The sequence below is a fragment of the Pogoniulus pusillus genome, chromosome Z (genome assembly GCF_015220805.1).
Source record: "Pogoniulus pusillus isolate bPogPus1 chromosome Z, bPogPus1.pri, whole genome shotgun sequence".
In the NCBI taxonomy this organism is placed as follows: domain Eukaryota; kingdom Metazoa; phylum Chordata; class Aves; order Piciformes; family Lybiidae; genus Pogoniulus; species Pogoniulus pusillus.
In genome coordinates this window covers 96,971,144-96,991,168 of record NC_087309.1, presented here as the reverse complement: position 1 = coordinate 96,991,168, position 20,025 = coordinate 96,971,144, and the positions used below count along the sequence as shown (strand labels likewise).

The window sequence follows — 20,025 nt, the reverse complement described above, 5'->3', positions numbered from 1 at the left end:
CAGATAGCTGAGGTTGTTCTTAACATGCTGCCTTCCTTCCCATTTTTTTCTCCCCAGTTCCTTCTCATATGGCAAGAGACAGAAATGCTCTAATGCATTAAAAAAAATTTTTTTTCCTCGTTTAAAGGTGCTTTATCTTCAGTAATTTATTGAGAAGTAAAAAATTCTTTCTGTGACAGCTTAAAACTGCAGATTTTTGTCTTGGTTCTTCCAGAAACTTTCCAAGAACATGTGTCTTAGGATCAGCTTTGTGCTTGAGTTCTGTATTGTGAAGGAGATTAATGACTGAAGCTTTGTTTGCCAATATGTAGAACACCTGCAGAGAATCATTTTCTTCAAATCTTGTATCTTAGGACATTCTTAACTTAATATGAATGTTTCATTGCTTTTATTTAGACCTATGCAGCTGAGTTCATTCTTCATAAACATTTTTCTTGGCAGTTGTCATATGAATAAAGTAGGTTTATATTATTTTTACCTCAGGCATTTCCTTTTTTTAATGTATAAGTACTAGAAGTATTTAATTTGCTTCCATTATAATACTTAGCACTTATGTAGTGCCTCACATTATTTTAAAAGACATTATACTTTTTCAGCTTCTGTTAAAATAGCTGCCTTTTCCCACTTTTGCTACCGTTGTACTTGTGTGTAGTGATAATGCACAACTTTATTCTAGTTACAATTAAAAATGTCTTAAGAGTTTTATTGTCTCTGATCTTCTGCTTGTTTAAGCTCGAGATTATTCAGAATTGCATACTGGCTTTTCCAGCCATATTTCTTGTTTTTCAAGAGACTTTTCTTTTTTTCCCTTGCTGTGAGGAAATAGTTGGGGCTCCTGATAATCAGTGCACATTGATGTAGTTCTGCCTTTGTCACAATTACTGTTTTAGGGGAATGAACTTTCAGGTTGAGGAGAGATAAATCATTCACCTGTAAAGCACTGACTACATTGTTTGTTAGTCTGCTTGTTTAAATGGAGATATGATTTTGCTTTCTGTGCACAGTACAATTCTTTTCTGCCTTACTGAACAGAAAAAATCTATAGTAACAAAAGTTGTTAAGTACAGGCCAGTAATGTAGTAGCATCCTTAAGGTAAACATTGATGCAGCTGTAGTTGAGGGTCATGGAGGTGCTCAACAACTGAAGTCTTTACAGCTATACTGACCTTCTGGAATGATACTGAGCGATAATGAATCAAGTATTTTTTACTTCCCCTCAGGTGCATCTTAGCTATTCTCCCTAAAAACTGAAATGGCTTTTGATGCACAGATGACAAATAATATTTAGCTTTTAGAATTAAGTTATTAAAGACTTCACTATATAAGTTAATTTTTTTCAGTAATCTGGCAACTATATTAAACCGTTTCTGTGTGGTTTTGGCTCTTTAGCAGACAAACCATTTCTCTTTTATTAATTAGGTCCTTACTGCTGTGCTGACTCACCCAAAATGTCCATGGAAGAATAATGGAAGCCCCTGAATACCTTGATTTGGATGAAATTGATTTTAGTGATGATGTATCGGTAAGTACAAGTGTTACTTTATTTGTTCAAGTTGAGACAATGTTAGGTACCTCAATCTGGATATGACAAACAACACTACTGGTGTAAGTCACACACCTTTTTTGTATCATAGACATGAATATTTAAAGAGGTTGAATCTAAAATAAAATAAGGTGTTTAGTAAGGGAAATCTCAAATGAGCTTGGAAAGAAAAGTTTATTCTTTTCCTTCACCTAGTAAAAATGACTTGCAGATCAAATTACTAAATGAGTTTCATCTCTGGATTATTTATGAACTGTTGTGTTGCATGAGTTGTATGTAGTGTAATGTTAGCCTTAGACACCAAAATAATATGTTGCCTTTTTAAATTAAATTTAGTTTATTTCAATTGTGAAAAAATTCCCACATTTCTCATCTCTGGAATGCTCCTTTTCCATGTAAGTTGCTACTCTGCCCTTTCCACCAGTAGCCATCTTAAAATACAGCAAGGTTGCATTTAAGCTGGTAGAAGGCAGAAAGGATTCATAGACACCACTGATCCTTAGTTTATCAACTAAAACAACTGTGCCTATAATGGGCAGCTAAAGTACTGTTCATCTACATTGTGGTTCTTACAGGAAGCATCATACTCCTTTCAGCATAACACAACTTTTTGTATAATACAGCTGCTAATATGTCTAATGTCTGATTAGCAATGAACCTGAATCCATAAATTATATCCACTATATGACAATCTATTAATTCAGTTTTCAGATCAAAGAAAATGTGCCACTGTCACCTTACAACTTTGTAGTTGTATTTATTTTGTTTTATGAAGGGTTTGGTTTTCCTTTAGCATTTGGGACTTGATCCATTTTAAAACATTCCAGATGCTCCATTTGCAGACAGATTCCTTTTGGTGAGGATTTTTTTTTTAAACTTATTGTAACATTGATTTTTTATTAAAGAGCAATATGGCAAATGCCCAAAATATTGCAAGATAGTAAGCCAGTCTCGAGCAAATACGTTATTCTGGGTAACTTTATTTTTATTACTGTTTTATGCTAGAGCATGTCTTGGTATCTGTTTCTATACTCAGTTTTGTAAAACTGTAAAACATAATAGAGGTAACCTCTCCATGTCTCTCCCATTGTGGCTGTTGCTACATACTGGTGTTTCAGGTTACTCACTTTTCCGCTGAACAGCTCATGCTGCCTGTTTTAATGGGCTGTGCTTTCCGTGGTTGCTGAACCTTGAATAAAAAAACAGCACAAATTATAGAGGTAGCAGTTGCACTCCCTGCTTTAGCACATAAGAGTACAAAGAATTTGTTGCCAGAATCCAGATTCACAAGAGAGTTCATTCTGGTGCTCTGCTCACATCTCACTGTGCAATTTAGAGATACCTGACCTTCACATTTTATCATTAGCCTGCTGTGGAAAGAGCAGCTGCACCGCATCAGTGTTAGCAATTTATATGGTTCCTGTTAGCTCTCTGATTCTAATCCAGTGCAGAAAAGAACTGACTAAAAATAATGGCAGCTAGAAGGCTGTTAAAATGAGGCACTTATAAATGTACTGGTGTTAGGAAAGCCACTGTTTATAGTCCAGACCCTTGTCGACTGTTTCAGACAGCATGACCAAAATGCAATAGACACAGAAAAACCCATATGAATTAAGCCAGCCTCCTCTCCTCTCCCTCTCCCTCTCCCTCTCCCTCTCCCTCTCCCTCTCCCTCTCCCTCTCCCTCTCCCTCTCCCTCTCCCTCTCCCTCTCCCTCTCCCTCTCCCTCTCCCTCTCCCTCTCCCTCTCCCTCTCCCTCTCCCTCTCCCTCTCCCTCTCCCTCTCCCTCTCCCTCTCCCTCTCCCTCTCCCTCTCCCTCTCCCTCTCCCTCTCCCTTCCCTCCCTCTTTTTCTCTCTTTTTCACTGTTTCTTTTTTTCTTTCTTTATTTCACTCGTTCTTTAATTTGCATTGTACATTTCTCTGACATCAAAGGCTCATAGGGAGGTCTTCCTTGGAAGACACCTTCAAAGGTTACTGAGTTCAAACCCTCCTACCATAGGCAGGGACATCTTTCACTACATGAGGTTGCTCAACACCCTTTTTTGGTTGATCTTGGCTGGCCACTAGGTAACCACCAAACCGATTTGTCACTCCCCTTCACTCAGAAGGACTGCAGAGTGAATATGACTGGGTCAGACTTAACAAGCCTGATGTCATCTCTTCCATCAGGTGAATCAACTCCACCATTCAGGTTGATGTAATGTGAAAAATTGCAAAGGATACACTCAATCCCACTATGTAGGTCACTGATGAAGGCATTTAATGTTGGTTCCAGTATACCCCCTTGAGGGACACCATTCTTTACTGGTTTCCATTTGGATACTGAGTCATTGACTCACTGAAAACAGCCACTTTCCTATCCCTCTAACCATCCATCCTACCCATCAAACCTATATCTCTCAAAATTAGAGGCAAGGATGTTATGTATGATCGTGCTAGAGTTCTAACAGAAGTCGAAGCAGATGATATCCATAGTTCTTATCACTCAATCACAGAAGGCCACTGGATTAGTTAGGCATGGTTTGCCCTTTGAGAAGCTGTGTTGGCTATCTCAAATCACTTCTCTGTCATCAGTATGCTTCAATACGGTTTCTGTCATCTGCTCCGTAGATCTGTACCACTGCCTTATGGGGCATTGAGGTGAGGCTAACTGGTTGGTAGTTCCCAAGGTTGCCTTTTTCACCCTTGCTGAAGATGGATATGATATTAATTTTTCTGCAGTCACTGGAGACTTGATCTGACTGCTATGACTTTTTCAAATGTGACTTAGTAACTATATCTGTCAGTTTCCTCTGGGCCCTGGAATGCAAATACGATGCTTATACTGCAAACTAAGATGGTACTATTCCAGATCCTATTATATATACTACTATAGTACATTTGAGTGTAGTTTAGAGAGAAGAATAGGTTTATGGAGCTCTTGTTTACATTAAACTAAACTAATATTCTGTCTGCACTGGCATGAAGCAACCAGGCTAAATATTTTAACTGATGTTTTTACAAATAACTACTCGCAGAAAGGAAGAAAAACGTCATAACCTTTAAGTTGCATTAAATGATAGATCCACCCTTAGAAGTGTATCTATTTCCCCTTTTCCCTATTAGTATTGTTGGTTTCACTTTTATTCTTGAGTTCTACTTTTAAATTGTATGCTAATTTTGTGGTTACCTGAAGGTTTCCTAATCTTTTAAATAAAACCCATAATTTGTGTTACAATGGCAAATTTTGCAAATTGGAACTATTTTATTTCAGGTTTACAAAAGTAATAGCAAATTACCTATTCATAACCAGAGCTCCTGGTGATAGATATTTAAAGTATGTCTGAGCTGACTGTATAGATCACTGCTGTGATCACTAGAATAGCTCTGTATGAAAAAAAAAAAAATGGTCTGTCTGTCTTAGTGGTGCTAGAGTAGGACTGGGCCTGATCTGAAAATTTGTGAAATACAAATCCAGTAACTGAATTCAAACATAATTAAGCAGCTGACGAATTGTAAGATATTACAAAACAGATTGGAAAACCTCTTCATATCAGTCCTTGCCTTGCAGGGCAGATATAAACTATGTATGGTCAAGAGCACAGCTAATCTCCTGGCCCTTTATTTTCTTGCCATGATGTGTGTACCTTTTGAGCCTGCTGTCACCCTTCCATGGCCATGGAAGGAGCTGTGTCTGCCCTCAAGCTCGGGATGTATAGACGTCCCTCAAGTGCACAGACAACTTACAACCATACTTGCCTACCCAGCAAGCAGGACTTCAGGGTGCATGGAGAGTTCTCCATAGCTATGCAGGCAGTCACCAGCTGCAGCAAGTTGATTTATTTCCTTTTCAGAATGAAACAAAATGTGGATGACCACTAAATTGTTCATAGAAAGTATTAGATTCAGATGGACATCTTGTACCTTTAACAGTGGTAGTGTCTGTGTAGGTCTTCTTTAAAGTTAAAGGGAAGAGTAACACATCAAGTGTCTCTGTAAGATGCTATAAGCAATACATAGCACAAATTACCTGAACAGTACTCCAAAGATGCTGACGAAAGCAATTAAGTAGGGTTTATTTTGGAAAGAAGTTATTTCTGACATGCACTGTGACAGCGTGATCTCTTTCCTACACTTCCCCTCCCCTGAAACTACTTACATTGATACTACTATGGAGAAAAAGAGTTCTGCCACCTCAGGCCAAATATTGTTGCTTTACTTGCTCTCAGTGTAGCTTGCTGCTCCTTAGGTGTCTAGGAAAAGTGGTAGTGTTGCATGGTTAAACATGATAAAGCAAATGTAGTGTAAAGGTAATAATTTAATGGGATGTGAATATTAATGGAACAGTTTTGGTTTTTTTCACAATAGCAAAAAAACTGAAGACTGTTCAATGACTTACAGTGATAATATCTGGAAACAGATAGCTGTAATGAGGGAAAGTGTCTATTTATCTGAATGAAAACGAGCTGTGCATTGAAGAGCTGGACAGAGTCTACTGGTGCCTTGATCCAGTGGAAGTGAATTTTTTGAGTTTTGGTATTGACTCCAGTTGGAACTGAGCACTGTCCTTAGTTTTTGGGGATGTCATGGTTCTAATAATGGGATTTGAGAGTCACTTTATACGTCCGACTCTGACTCTGTTTCAGAAGACACTGAAGATATTCTCCATAACAGAGTGTTTGAAAATAACTTTTGCTTTTTAATTTCTTATTATTTCACTATTTTGTATGTATGTTTCTATACTACTTGTGATTCAGTGTACCTTCCTGATACTTCTCAGGCACAAGTGAGTCTTCAGGTGCCAGAGAGGTGACATGGCACATAAAAGCCTTGAAGGGCTTTTACACATGTGTCAAGTTTAAAATTAATTTTAAAATCTGAGAACCATGTGAAATGGTTAACTTTTTATTAATTCGGATTATGCACTGCAGTTTCACAGAGTGAACAAATGTTTTGTATGATGAAGGAGGTTCCCTTCTCCCCTGAATTAATAGTGTCTGTTGAAGGACATTTGGAATATGTTGAATTTGTGGGGAATAGTTAGGAACTACTTCTTGTCTCTGATGTTGATACTGTTCTTTCATCTTAAAAAGTTCTTAAAGGGTTTACTGAAGTTCACTATTTCAGATAGAAACCCAAACCTCAAAGAGCAATCAAAAAATGCATTATTCTGGGAATAAGTCTTTAGTTTTCCTATTAAAATTTCACACTTTGATTAGAAATACATCAAAGATGATGGTAAACATTGGCTAAGAAAGCAGTCTGATGTGCTTGGCTCTTGCCTTGTCACTTACTCCCTTGGGCACAGCCCTCAATTCTAGTTGACCCGATTAATAGTGAATTGAGAGAAATGGTGTTTAATTTTGTATGTAAAACAATTTGTAATTGTTGACTGATAAGTAGGAAATAAATAACTTTTAAATGTCACTGAATTAGCATTAAGTCTAAAATTCTGTTCCAGGGGAGGCTTTACAATCACAATGTCTTGTGCTGTCCCTCTTTGATACTGCTAGTAACCTTGAAGTGTTTCAGTTGACTAAAAGCTAACAAACATTACTGATGATCAGAGCTGGAGCTAGAGTATGAGAGAATTGCTGGCAGTGAATTGTGCTTATGGTTGGGAAAGGTCCACTTTAAAAAGTAATTTTAGTTGCTTCCTGGACCAAAACCCAGTTCTCCACATGTTGAACACAGAATACAGATGGCAGAATGTGATTGGCTTTTAGACAACAGAGGTGAGTGGGAGGAAATCTGTGAATAAAATCAAATCAATATGATTTAAATGCATAAGGAAATTTATTACATTTGATAGATTTTTGGTGGTGGGAGGTGGTAACTGAATACATTTTAGTGCCATGTTGAAACAGAAAGAAAATCTGTTCTTCCAAGAAAAAAGGCAGAAAGAAAAATGGCTTTCTGTTTTTGAGGTTGCCTGACAAAACACATAGCAATGGAATACAAAAGGCCTCATTCTAATTGAGTTACAAACTGTGTAATAGTTTAAACTGCACCAGCTGGTCTTATGAAGCTACCATATTCCTTGGAGACATGTTCCTTGGATTCTCTTAAGAATCTTACTAGACCAGTTTGAAATTGCCTTCTGAGTCTTTGTGCTGAAATAGCAAGATGTATAGCTTAACAGCTCAATCTTTATTAAACAATAGCTAGAGTGAAGCACAGCACATGGCGCTTGTGCACGTGTGTGTTTAACTTGCATTAATTTGTATTTAGTAGCATTTTTCTCCCTGTCTCTGGTTGTCTGTTTGTTGTGGCTTTAGGCTGTCATACACTGGAGCAGTCACAGCCTTAAAGACAGCCCCTTATTTAGTGGGAATCTGAGTCACTGGGTAATTCTGATATACACTTTGATTAGTAAGCTCAGTGTTGATCATGGGAATACTTACGAGAGATTCTTATTGTAGTTGAAGTTTCTCAATATATTCCTCAATCAGGCCAGCAAGGGAATAAATAAAGGAGAGAGGTTTCTGAGGCTTAATAAAATGACTACACTCAGTGGAGCAACAGCTTCAAGCTTTAGCAAACAAGCAAACTACTTCTGCAATTTGTCACATGAGGTTGACTTCAGATTATTTAGAAGTAGAATGCCAGCTGTGCATTAGAATGACAAACTGTCAGGGAGAAAACCAGGACAACTTATAGTTGTTTCTTTTTTGTATGTGGAAAGCTCATGGGTTTATATGTTGTTGTTTCACTTCATTGGTCAATAGCACACCAGCTAAAAATATCTGTTTCTTTGAAAACATATGGTGTTTTTATATTCTTTAAAAATTTACAGTTGTGCTAATCCTAAAAGCTTTTTTTTCTTATTTAGTTTCCAAAATACTGGTTTGTTGTTTTTTTTGTCTATGAACAAAGCCATTGATCTTTCACAGACATAATGATTTTCATGTTTAAGCAAAGATTCCTGTAACATTTAAACATTTGATTACAGAAGGCTTGCTATTAACAAACCTAATTACTGTCAGAATGTGTAGTTTTACAACTCTGTATCATGTGTCTTACCAAGACTATTCCATAAGCTTATAAGAAAAATATTTCTGCTTAGTAGCATACAAAAGTAATTCCTGCTTTCTTTTCACTTTTAATTCTGAATTCAGAGTAGCATACTGATTAATATTAAGCATATCCTGTTGTCTTAAATTAATAATGCAAGTTTGCTTTAATGAAGCCTAGGTGAGAGAAATGACCATGTTGCCTGATGTGTGTGTGTACATGCATCCCTCATAAATCAGATGTTGTGTGCTGCAGATGTTAATCATACTGGTTTGTGAAAGCTGGAAGTCTAATTTTTAATCATCTTGCAGTATGAGCACCGTAAGAGATGCCCAGGTGGGCAAAGTGAGACTGTGGACATTTACTGTGAAGCCTAAATCTGTTCCCACCTTTGATATGCCTTGCATCCCATGGAAAGGATGGATATATGAAATGTATTTGTGGTTTGAGTAATGATGAGCTTCAGGAAGAAGTTGGAGGTGCAGAGACATTTCACTTTAGCTTTAGAAGTCTGTTTGGTATCCCTCAAGGTGGGACACAAAACCAGATGCCATCTGTTTTTCTCCTACAACCTGAGAAGACCATCAGACCACTGAAGGTACCCTTGGACTGGTAGATTTAGGCTGTTCCCATGACCTTAGGGCTTCCTGAAAGTCTTACTTTTTTTTCATTATTGTTTTCTTTTTTACAGTATTCTGTAACTTCTCTCAAGACCATCCCAGAATTATGTAGAAGGTGTGATTCACAAAATGAAGACAGATCAGGTATGATGCCCACTTCTGTCCACCAATCATTTCCTAGAATGCATTTTATCATTCACAACTTGGCAACAATGACTTCTTGGCAGTGTTCTGTTGTTTTGTTTTCTCTCACTTTTGTACAGTTTTCTGGAAACATGATTTTTTTTTTCTTTAAACAGATGTTTGTTCATTAGGAGGGAAAAAAAAAAAAATCCCAAAAAAGCATTTGGCTGTATACTGATAAATGTAGGGCTTCATGTCAGCACCTCCAAACCACAGTATATGCAACAATTTACTTGAAAACCCGAGAAACCATTGGTGACAAGACGTAATAATGTAGGCGCCAATGAAAAAATGTTGGATGCATTTACTACTCATATGGCCATGACCAGTTTGAGGGATGTTGTTTTGCCAGAGTCTGAAACTGTATCACGGATGCTACATGATAGAATCTACTCTAAAGCATGCTGTAATAGTTAAGATTAAAGCTGGATTTTTTAGTTTAATGGTGTAAACTAAATGAAGAATCATGGCACATAGATGAGAACCAGCTGGAGACCTTCCCCCCACCCCCTTGACAAAAAGTGCATTCAGTGTTGTTTTTCACTTTGTAAATCAGATTAATTCGCTTTTGTTTTTCTCTCCCTGATGGAAGAGAAATGAATTGGTGAGAGGAGCATTTTTTGTTGAGCTGTGAAAAGTTTATAGTGCTCTCTGATGTTTTAATTGAACTTTTGTAAATGTTTCATCAAATACTTTTGTAACAGAAACAGGAAGCAGAAAGCATTAACAGAGAGGGCTACAGAGGTAAATAGGGAACTGAAGCATGAGGAAATGCTGAGAGCCCTGAGAAGAGAAGGCTGAGAGGGGATCTTATCAATGCTTATAATTATCTGAAGGATGAATGTCAAAAGGATGTATCCAGACTTTTTTTCAGTTGTGCCTAGTGACAGGACAAAGGGCAGCAGGTATAAACTGGAACACAGGAGCTTCCATCTGAATATGAGGAAAAGCTTTTTTACTTTGAGGCTGCCTAGAGAGGTTGTAGAGCCTTCTTTGAAGATGTTCAGAATGTGCCTGGACATGCTGCTGTGTGATCTACTCTAGATGACCCTGCTTCAGCAGGGTCCCTTCCAGCCCCAGCCGTTCTGTGATTTGTTGACTAGAATTTGTGGGATGACAGATTACTTTTAGAACTATGATATACTTTGGCAACTTTTCTTTCTATGTTTCCTTCCAGAGGGAAGTAAATTTCCAAAGTATGTAAATAAGTTAAAGCTTTCTGAGAGCTAATTCTTCTGGAGCTGTTAAGAAGCAGGTCATCACAGCTGTGTGCCACTGCCCTTGGCAATAAAAGGAAGCAAAACTCTCCTCAACATATAATTGCCCTCACAGGACACAGCAAGGATTGTGTTCAGGGCTGCTTCAAGCAGAGACAAAGAAGTAGGAAGGGAGAGCACCACTAATTCACTCTCTTCAACTTGATCTCTCGTTCTATTGCACTTGTCCTTTCTCATTCTTATTTCAATATTCCCCCTATCCTTGGCATTACACACTTTCATTCTTGCCCTGCCTTGCCCCTTAATAGTTTGTTGCTTCTTCACCCACACTTACTCATGCCCTTCTCACTCCTTTCTTCCACTTTTGTCCCCTCTTCTTCCCCCTTCCTTCCACTCCGCTTCCCGCTCTTCCCACCTCCCTGACCATCCCATTCCAATGCCAATCACTCTCTCTGTGTAGAACTTACTCCTAACATCCAGCCTATACCTCCCCTGGCACAACTTCAGACTATGTCCCCTTGTTCTGTTGTTGGTTGCCTGAGAGAAGCAACCCCCACCTGGCTACAGCCTCCATTCAGGTAGTTGTAGACACCAATGAGGTTACGCCTGAGCCTCCTCTTCTCCAGGCTAAACAACCCCAGCTCCCTCAGCCTCTCCTCATAGGGTTTGTGTTCCAGGGGGTTCACCAGCCTCATTGCCCTTCTCTGGACACATTCCAGTTATCTCAACATCTCTCTTGAATTGAGGGGCCCAGAACTGAACACAGGACTCGAGATGTGGCCTGACCAGTGCTGAGTGCAGGGGAAGAATAACCTCCCTCGTCCTACTGGCCACATTACTCCTGATACAGGCCAGGATGCCATTGGCTCTCTTGGCCACCTGGGCACACTGCTGGCTCATGTTCAGCCTAGTATCTTCCAGTACCCCCAGGTCCCTTACTTCCTGGCTGCTCTCCAGACACTCTGTCCCCGGTCTGTAGCACTGCTTGGGGTTGTTGTGGCCAAAGTGCAGAACCCTGCACTTGGCCTTGTTAAATGTCATCCCATTGCCTCTGCCCTCCCATCCAGCCTGTCAAGGTCCCCGTGCAGGGCTCTCCTACCCTCCAACAGATCAGTGCTTGCTCCTAACTTGGTGTCATCTGCAGACTTACTGAAGCTGGACTCAGTCCCCTCATCCAGATAATCAGTAAAGTTATTGAACGAGTCTGGGTCCAGCACTGATCCCTGGGGAACACCACTAGTGACAGCTGCCAACTGGATGTGGCACCATTCACCACCACTCTCTGGGCCCAGCCTTCCAGCCACTTCTTGACTGATATCAGAGTGAATCTGCCCAAGCCATGAGCTGCCAGCTTTGACAGGAACATGTTGTGGCAGACGGTGTCAAAGGCTTTGCTGAAGTCCAGGTAGACTACATCCACAGCTTTCCCCACACTCACCAGGCAGGTAACCTGATCATAAAAGGAGATCAGGTTGGTCAGGCAGGACCTGCCCTTCCTAAACCCATGCTGTCTGGGCCTGGTCCCTTGACCATCCTGTAGTTGCTTTACAATGGCACTCAAGATGACCTGTTCCATGACCTTGCCTGGCACTGAGGTCAGACTGACAGGTCTGTAGTTTTCTGGTTCCTCTTTCCGGCCCTTCTTGTAGATGGGCATCACATTGGCAGCTTCCAGTCTTCGGGGACCTCTCCAGTGAGCCAGGACTGTTGATAAATGATGGAGATTGGCTTGGCCAGCAAACCAATAGCAAGAATGAAGCACTGGTTATGAGTTCTTCCATAGGACCATGGGATATTAACAACTTCATGTATAGCTCTGTTGTTTCATGGCCTTGCCTGCAGCTGCACATTTTTCAGTGGTGATTTTTATTACATCTGCACTCATTTACTGGATTGAAATAGAGTTGACAGAAGCAAGTACAGGCATTGCTAGAAGAGAGTACCAGCAGGGAGAGTCTACCAGTGGAAGTTAATTCACAGCTTTGTTTAAAAGACTTTTATCAAAATTAACAATCAAAATTAGGAAAAAAAATTCTGGACTTTAGGAAAAAAAATCACTGAAAAATGGTTTGTCAGGCGTTGGAACAGGCTGCCCAGATAAGTGGTTTAATCTTTGTCCCTGAGTATATTTAAAAGGCTGTCTTGGGTTCAAATGCAAGTTCCCAGAGACTCTTATAAATTTAATAGACCCAATGACAATTTATAGAATTTATAGAGCGCCCTCCCCTCTTCCCCCTCCTTTCCTCAAAAGACAGGGAGAGAGATAAAGGTAGGGACACCCAAATAAATCAATCTCACTCGATTTGGAAGTTAAAAAGGAAAAGTTTAACAATAACTTAGAAAAGGGTATTGGAGGTAGGAGAGTTTACAAAGGATAAGGAAGGGAAAACAGCAAAATACAAACAGGGATGGATACAACTCGAGTAGTGTGATGGTGTCTCTGCCTCGTGGCTGCCACGTGGTGTGCTGGTATGCAGTATCAGTGTGTGTGTGAACGCAGGAAAAAAAAAAGAGAGAAAGAGACAGGGAGGTCCTGTCTCTTTTATACCACAGGAAGTGGGGGGAGTGGGCTAACCATCACCTGGAGTGTGGCCCACCCCTGGGGAGGGGCCAAGACCCCTAGGGTCAGGTTCAGGGTCACTCCCCCAGGAGTGTTAACCCTATACAAAAGGCATGCAAGTGTGATGCTTAGTGATGACTTGGTGGTGGACTTGGTAGAGTTAATAGTTGGACTCAATAATCTCAAAGGTTTTTTCCAACCTAAAAGATTCTGTACTTCTATGAATGCAGAGATCTTTAGCACTGTTCATAGTATTGTTAAACCAGGAACACTACTAAAATCTACTTTTTTCTCCACTTACCACTTAAAAGTTTTTTGTAAATTTGAAATAGCACTGAAACCTATTCCTTACTTTGCGTAATCACTGTAAGTATATAGTGCTGAACAGGAAATGGTCATTTTACATCTTTTTACAGACTTCAGTGTCTGAGGTATCTTGAAATATCAACAGAGCTGCATCCGTCACCATTGTGTAAGGCCCCATCTGTTGATCTTTCATAGATGCTTTTGATGCAATTTCTTGTCTTCCTCACGTTGTAGACCATTAAGAAAAAATTTCCCCAGATCATTGTTGGTATGTGCTATTTTTGATTAAGACAAATGATATCTTAAGTTTTTAGTATGCATGACATTCATGCTATGTGCATTCTCTTGGCAGTGTAACTAGTTATGTGAAGGAAAACAAAGAGCTGATCCAGCTTTCTGCCTTATACTGACTCTTGTGTAGTTAGAGGTTGCATTTCTTTGAAACAGAGAAGGGTGCGGAAGTAGAAATGTTCAAGAAGTTGGGTTTTTTTTGTAAAGAACCCAAAGTTAAGAGTAAGTTAGCCACGGGATTAGGCATGTCAGTATCTTAATAATCTAAAACATCATTATCAGTTTTGTCTCAGAAAAACGTATAATTCACTAAGACAGAATCAGAATTGTTGGGATTGGAAGGTACATCAAGGATCATCTAGTTCCAACCCGCCTGCCGTGAGCAGGGACACCTCACACTAGATCAGTTTACCTAGAGCCACATCCAGCCTGGCCTTAAAAACACTGAGGGATGGGGCTTCCACAACCTCTGTGGGCAACCTGTTTCAGTGTTTCACCACTCTTATGGTCAAGAATTTATTTCTAATGTCTAATCTATATCTACCCTCCTCCAGCTTGGATCCATTCCCTCTAGTCCTATCAGTACCTGACATCGTAAAAAGTCCCTCACCAGCTTTCTTGTAGGCCCCTTTCAGATCCTGGTTGGCCACAAGAAGGTCTCCAGAAGCCTTTTCTTCACCATACTGAACAATCCCAGCTCCCTCAGTCTGTCCTCTTAGGAGAGCAGCTTCAGCCCTCTGGTTATCCTCGTGACCCTTCTCTGGACACATTTCAGCACATCCATATCTTTCTTGTAATAGAGGCTGCAGAACTGGACATGGTACTCTAGGTAGGGGCTCACAAGAGCAACATAGAGGGGGAGAATCACCTTCTTCAACCTGCTGCCACATTTCTCTCGATGCAACCCAGGATACAGTTGGCTTTCAGAGCTGCAAGCGTACACTCATGGTTCATGTTGAGCTTCTTATCCAGCAGCACCCCCAAGTCCCTCTTCCCAGGGCTGCTTTCAAGCCAGTCACCGCTGAGCTCATATCAGTGCCTGTGATTGCGCTGACCCAGATGCAGGGCACTGCACTAGGTCTTGTCAAACCTCATAATGTTGTCATGGGCCCACCTCTCCAGCCTGTCAAGGTCTCTCTGGATGTGTCCTTTCCCTCCAGTATGTCAGCCGCACCACACAGCTTGGTGTCATCAGCAAATTTGCTGAGGTTGCGCTCAATGCCACTGTCTTTGTCACCGATGAAGATGTTGAACGAGACTGGTGCCATACTGGTCCTTGAGGGACTCTGCTTGGAAAGGACCTGTTGAGAGCCATTCTTTGGGTGAGGCCATCAAGCCAGTTCTTTATCCACTGAATAGTGCATCCATCAAACTCGTATTTTACCGGAGATCAGGATATCATGTAGGAGAGTTTCAAAGGCTTTGCTTAGATCCAGATAAATGACATTGGCTGCTCTCTCCTTGTCATAAAAGGCCACCATGCTTGTCAGGCACAATTTGCTTTTGGTGCTGTTGTACTCAATCACCTATTATTTTTCTGCCTCAACAGTGCCTCCAGGAAGATCTGTGCCATGATCTTGCCAGGCACAGAGATGACACTGACTTGCCTGTAGTTCCCTGGATTATCCTTCTTTCCCGCTTTGAAAATGGGGGTTATGTGTCCCCTTTTCCAGTCAGGGGGGACTTCACCAGACTGCAAAGACAGTTGAGGCAAAATTATAGGGAAAGTAAGATTCAACTTAAAAACTGTATATAAAGATGCAGAGTTAAAACATGTATAAAAATAGGCAGAGGGACTTTTTTTCCAAGAAGGCTCCTAGAACCGATTTAAAACAGACAGTTTTCTCTTTGTGGAATTACTTTTTTAAATTTTATGGCTGGTACTATCAAAGTCTTAGTATTCATTTACTAAACTCATTGCAGATGAGTTTAGTGATAGCCCTGTAAATCCCATTTTCTTTCCCAACTTAATCTAAATATTGAATAATATGTTTGTAACATATGAAAGTGTTTGGATACATTGTTTTCAAATTACTCTAAACATTTTTAATCCTAGGTAAACATACCCATGTTTACCAGTTGGTGTGCTTTCTCAAACATTTCATGTAGACCTTTCAACAGATTTTAGCCTGTTGGGATTTTTTTAACTATTTCTGCCTGATTGCAACTTTCACTCAAATTGCTTGCCATTTTGGACAGGACAAGATTAAAAATCTGAGAAAGGGCTTCACTGGGTGTAATTTTTCCTACCTGAATCCTTACTGTCACCCATCTTTGTTGGACAGCATTGACCAGTGATCTGTAATGGTGGTGACGCTCTGTAGTTCCCTCCTCTCTCTTTATGAAATAGGCATGTGCAAGTCATGCATGTCAGTATAGTCTCAGTCCTGAATCCTCTGCCAGTACTCCCTTTTTTGGGTTTAGGGAACTCTGCCATGGGAAAAATTCCAAGGGATCTTTGGAGCCCAATTAAAGGCCCCAGACTACAAGGTAAAAGGTGTACAAGATAGAAGACAAGATGAAGAGTGAATTCTAGTTTGTCCACAGTAGAATGTGATGAAGCATAATCGTGTTCTCTGCCATCATGCTTGAGAGAATTGTCTTTGTAGCTAGCATAATAACCACTAAAATGGGCATTGTTCCTTTTCAAAGACGGAAAATTAAAGAGTAGTTTGAAAATGGATCTAGCTAATTCATTTTTCTGAAATGAAGTCTTAGCCCATTGATTTCTGCCATTGTCTAATGTAGAATGATGACTGGAACAGGAATCAGTCCTTTTTGTTATGAGGCATGAGATCTAAGGCCACTTGAGGAAACTGTTCAAGACATCTGTGTTTAACAAGCTTCACTGAGCCATATTGCCACTCAAGTGTATTGTGTCAGTTACTATGATTTTTAATTGTCATTATATGTATGTTTCAAATCAGGAAAGTGTCCTACTCTAAATCTTCAGTCACGGGTTGATAAATGCAAGATAGTGTTTGATCTCCAGCAGTTGTTTTTCTGCTCTGCTTCATTCCTTCTCAAAGTAGCTTGTATTCACAAAAAAACAAACAAATAAACAAAAACCCCAAAATCAGAAGACTGCTTTCCTGTTTTAGAAAAAGAGATAAATCGGTGAATATAAAAATGCATACAATATTTATCTCAAGCTTTTGGTATGTTTTTAGCTATGAGAGAGATTAAAGTGAAATTCAGTTTGGAGGCAGTGCTATATGATGCTAATTTCACAATTTGTTGTGCTCCAAGTGTATCCCATGTAAACAGATCTGAAACAATGCAATATGGTTAGATATTTCATTGGTAGAATATTGAAGAATTATCTCAGAAAACAAAAACAAAACAGTATTAGTGTACAGTGAAACTTGTGACAACTATATATAAACTCTTTTTTACTTCATTTTTGCATCCTTCCTGTTTTACATATTTTGTGCCAGAATGAACTGTTCTGGTTTCTCAGGAGAACTTCGCTTGCTCTCTCCCTCCTTACAATCATTGATAGTTCATAGAATCAGTCAGGGTTGGAAGAGACCGCAAGGATCATCTAGTTTCAACCCTCCTGCCATGGAGAGGGACACCCTACCCTAGATCAGGCTGTCCACAGCCTCATCCAGCCTGGCCTTAAACACCTCCAGGGATGGGGCCTCAATCACCTCCCTGGGCAACTCATTCCAGCCTCTCACCACTCTCATGCTGAACAACTTCCTCTTCATGTCCAGCCTGACCCTCCCCATCTCCAGCTTTGCTCCATTCCCCCTAGTCCTGTCACTCCCTGATATCCTAAAAAATCACTCTCCAGCTCTTTTGTAGGCCCCCTTCAGTTACTGTAAGGCCACAATAAGGTCACCTCGGAGCCTTCTCTTCTCCAGACTGAACAGCCCCAACTCTTTCAGTCTGTCCTCATAGCAGAGGTGCTCCAGCCCTCTGATTATCCCAGTGGCCCTTCTCTGGACATGCTCCAGCATGTCCACATCCTTCTTGTGATGGGGGCTGCAGAATTGGATGCAATAGTCCAGGTGGGGTCTCAGCAGAGTGGAGTAGAGGGGGAGAATCACCTCCTTTGACCTGCTGGCCACACTTCTGATGCAGCCCAGGATCTGGTTGGCCCTCCAGGCTGCAAGTGCACACTGCTGACTCATGTTGAGCTTCTCGTCCACCTGCACCCCCAGGTCCCTCTTCTCAGGGCTGCTCTCCAGCCAGTCATTGCCCAGCTTGTCATTGTGCTTGGGACTGCAGACAAGGATAAAACCAGTTTATTAATTTTATTTGCCTCTTCTATATTCTCTGCTTTAGAAATGTCAACTTTTGTAAGTGTTCTTCCTCCAGCCGAGTCTTATTAGTGCTGAACTGCCTGGAAAAGATGCATTGTTATTTGAAAGAATTAATTATTTACCCTGCCTACCTTTTATTTTCATTCTTCTTTAGAGGTGCTTCGAATTCCACTGAAATGGGAGCAAATCCTTTCTGTTCTTACCAGTCATGCAGGGTTGTTCTTTAATTCAGGTTCTCATTCTACAGAGCTTATGTTAGAGATCCCTAACATGTACTCCTGGAAGTTATTAATATATTAAAACTGTAGAACAGTGCCACCTGCAGTTAAAATTGTTGAATATTATTTTGTTGATATTAATAAAGCAGTAAATAGATATTCAAAACTGGTTTTGGTTAACCAGTGATACGTTAGGGATATCCTTTCTTCCATCTCTTAATGCTAAAATCTCACTGCCAATGTGGGAGATAAATTGGTGTTAGCAACAGTGAGGCATTCTCCAAAAGTTTGCCTTGTGTAGACAAAACCTTTGTGTCTGTATACAGTTTTGGAATCGCAGTGCTCTAAGTGGATCTACAATGAGTACAAATCTTAACTGACTGAAGAGACTCTGTAGTTGTATCACAAGTAAGAAGCTCAGGCATTTATAAGTCATAGGACAGAGAAATACTGTATAAAAGAAATTAAAATTCATAGATAGTGGGCAATTGTCAGTGTTAATCCTGGGTTTCTTTAAGGGAGATGGTAGAAAGTGATGTGAACTCCACAGTAAATGAATATTAGGAGGAAGAGTTTCTGATAAAGGGAAGTAATTTAAATGTGTTCATCCTTTGATAGCAGTGAAGTCAGCCTAAAAATGTTTGCTCGCATTTATAGAATCCTAGAATGGTTTGGGTTGGAAGAGATCTTCAAAGATCATCTAATTCAACCCACCTTTCATGAGCAAGGACATCTTTCATTAGATCAGATTGCTTAAAGTCCCATTCAGCTTGACCTTTAAATACTTCCAGGGATAAGGCATCCACAGGTTCCCTGAACAACCTGCCCCAGTGCCTCACTATTCTCATCAAATGATGCTAGAATTTGCAGTTTCCCTTGCTGAACTTCATGAGGATCTGATGGGCCTAGTCCTCAAGCCTGTTAAAGGTCCCTCTGCATAGCATCCTTACCCTCAAGTGAACTAAATGCACCATAAGGCTGTTGGCAACTGCAGATGTGCTAAGTGTGCATTCAGTCCAACTGTCTATGTCATTAATATTGAGTAGCACTAATCCCCCTGAGGAACACCATTTACTGCTAATCTCCATTTGGACACTGAGCTGTTGGCTGCAGCTTGTTGGATGTGCTCATCCAGCCAATTCCATTTGCATCAAATAGTCCATCCATTAAGCCTACTTCTCCAAGTTTGGAGCAACAGTGTTGCGGGGAACTATGTCAAAGGCCTCACAGAGGTGGAGAGAGATGACCTCAGTAGCTCTTCCCTTGGCCATTGATGTAGTCATTCTATCACAGAAAGCCACTAAGATTAGTCAGACATGGAAAGCCTTGTTGGTTGTCTCTGCTTGCTCATCTGTCATCCACATATGTTCATGTAGCATCGAAGAGAATCTTTCATGATCTTTTCTGGCACAGAGGTGAGGCTGACTGGTCTGTAGTTCCCAACATCCTCTTATTTACCTGTTTTAAAGGGTAAACAATTGAAGTCTAAATCAAAAAGAATCTTCTTGTGTTGTCAGCAAGGGTAGGCACTACTGTGTACTGAGAGTTTGCAAGTACACGCTGACATGTTCTTGGGATAAAAGTCCTCAGTGTTTAATTTTGTCTGTGATTTTGCACTTTAGTTTCTGTTCCTGCTACTACCTGTGGACAAGTGGTGTTCTTCCAGGATGGTTGTGTCTTCATCATGGCAAACTTAAATTAGAAGACACTTCTCAAGGCCATCTTCTCTACTCTCAGAGCAGATCTAGTTACTCCTTAAGGACCTTTCTCCCAATGAACATTACAACGAAGTTACTGTGGGGAAGTGTTATTAGGGAAGTGAC

General features: G+C 40.3%; 1 protein-coding gene across 2 annotated transcripts in view; it reads left to right on the top strand.

Annotated features, from left to right (window-relative positions):
• The first annotated feature begins 1,456 nt into the window (after positions 1-1,456).
• Positions 1,457-20,025, top strand: part of SNCAIP (synuclein alpha interacting protein) — a 63,326-nt gene continuing 44,757 nt past the window's right edge. For both annotated transcript variants that reach the window (XM_064176461.1, XM_064176462.1), the window contains exons 1-2: positions 1,457-1,522; positions 9,228-9,300. In XM_064176461.1, the coding sequence (XP_064032531.1) occupies positions 1,466-1,522; positions 9,228-9,300 (130 nt within the window). In that variant the 5' untranslated portion in view covers positions 1,457-1,465. The remainder of the gene's footprint in view (positions 1,523-9,227; positions 9,301-20,025) is intronic.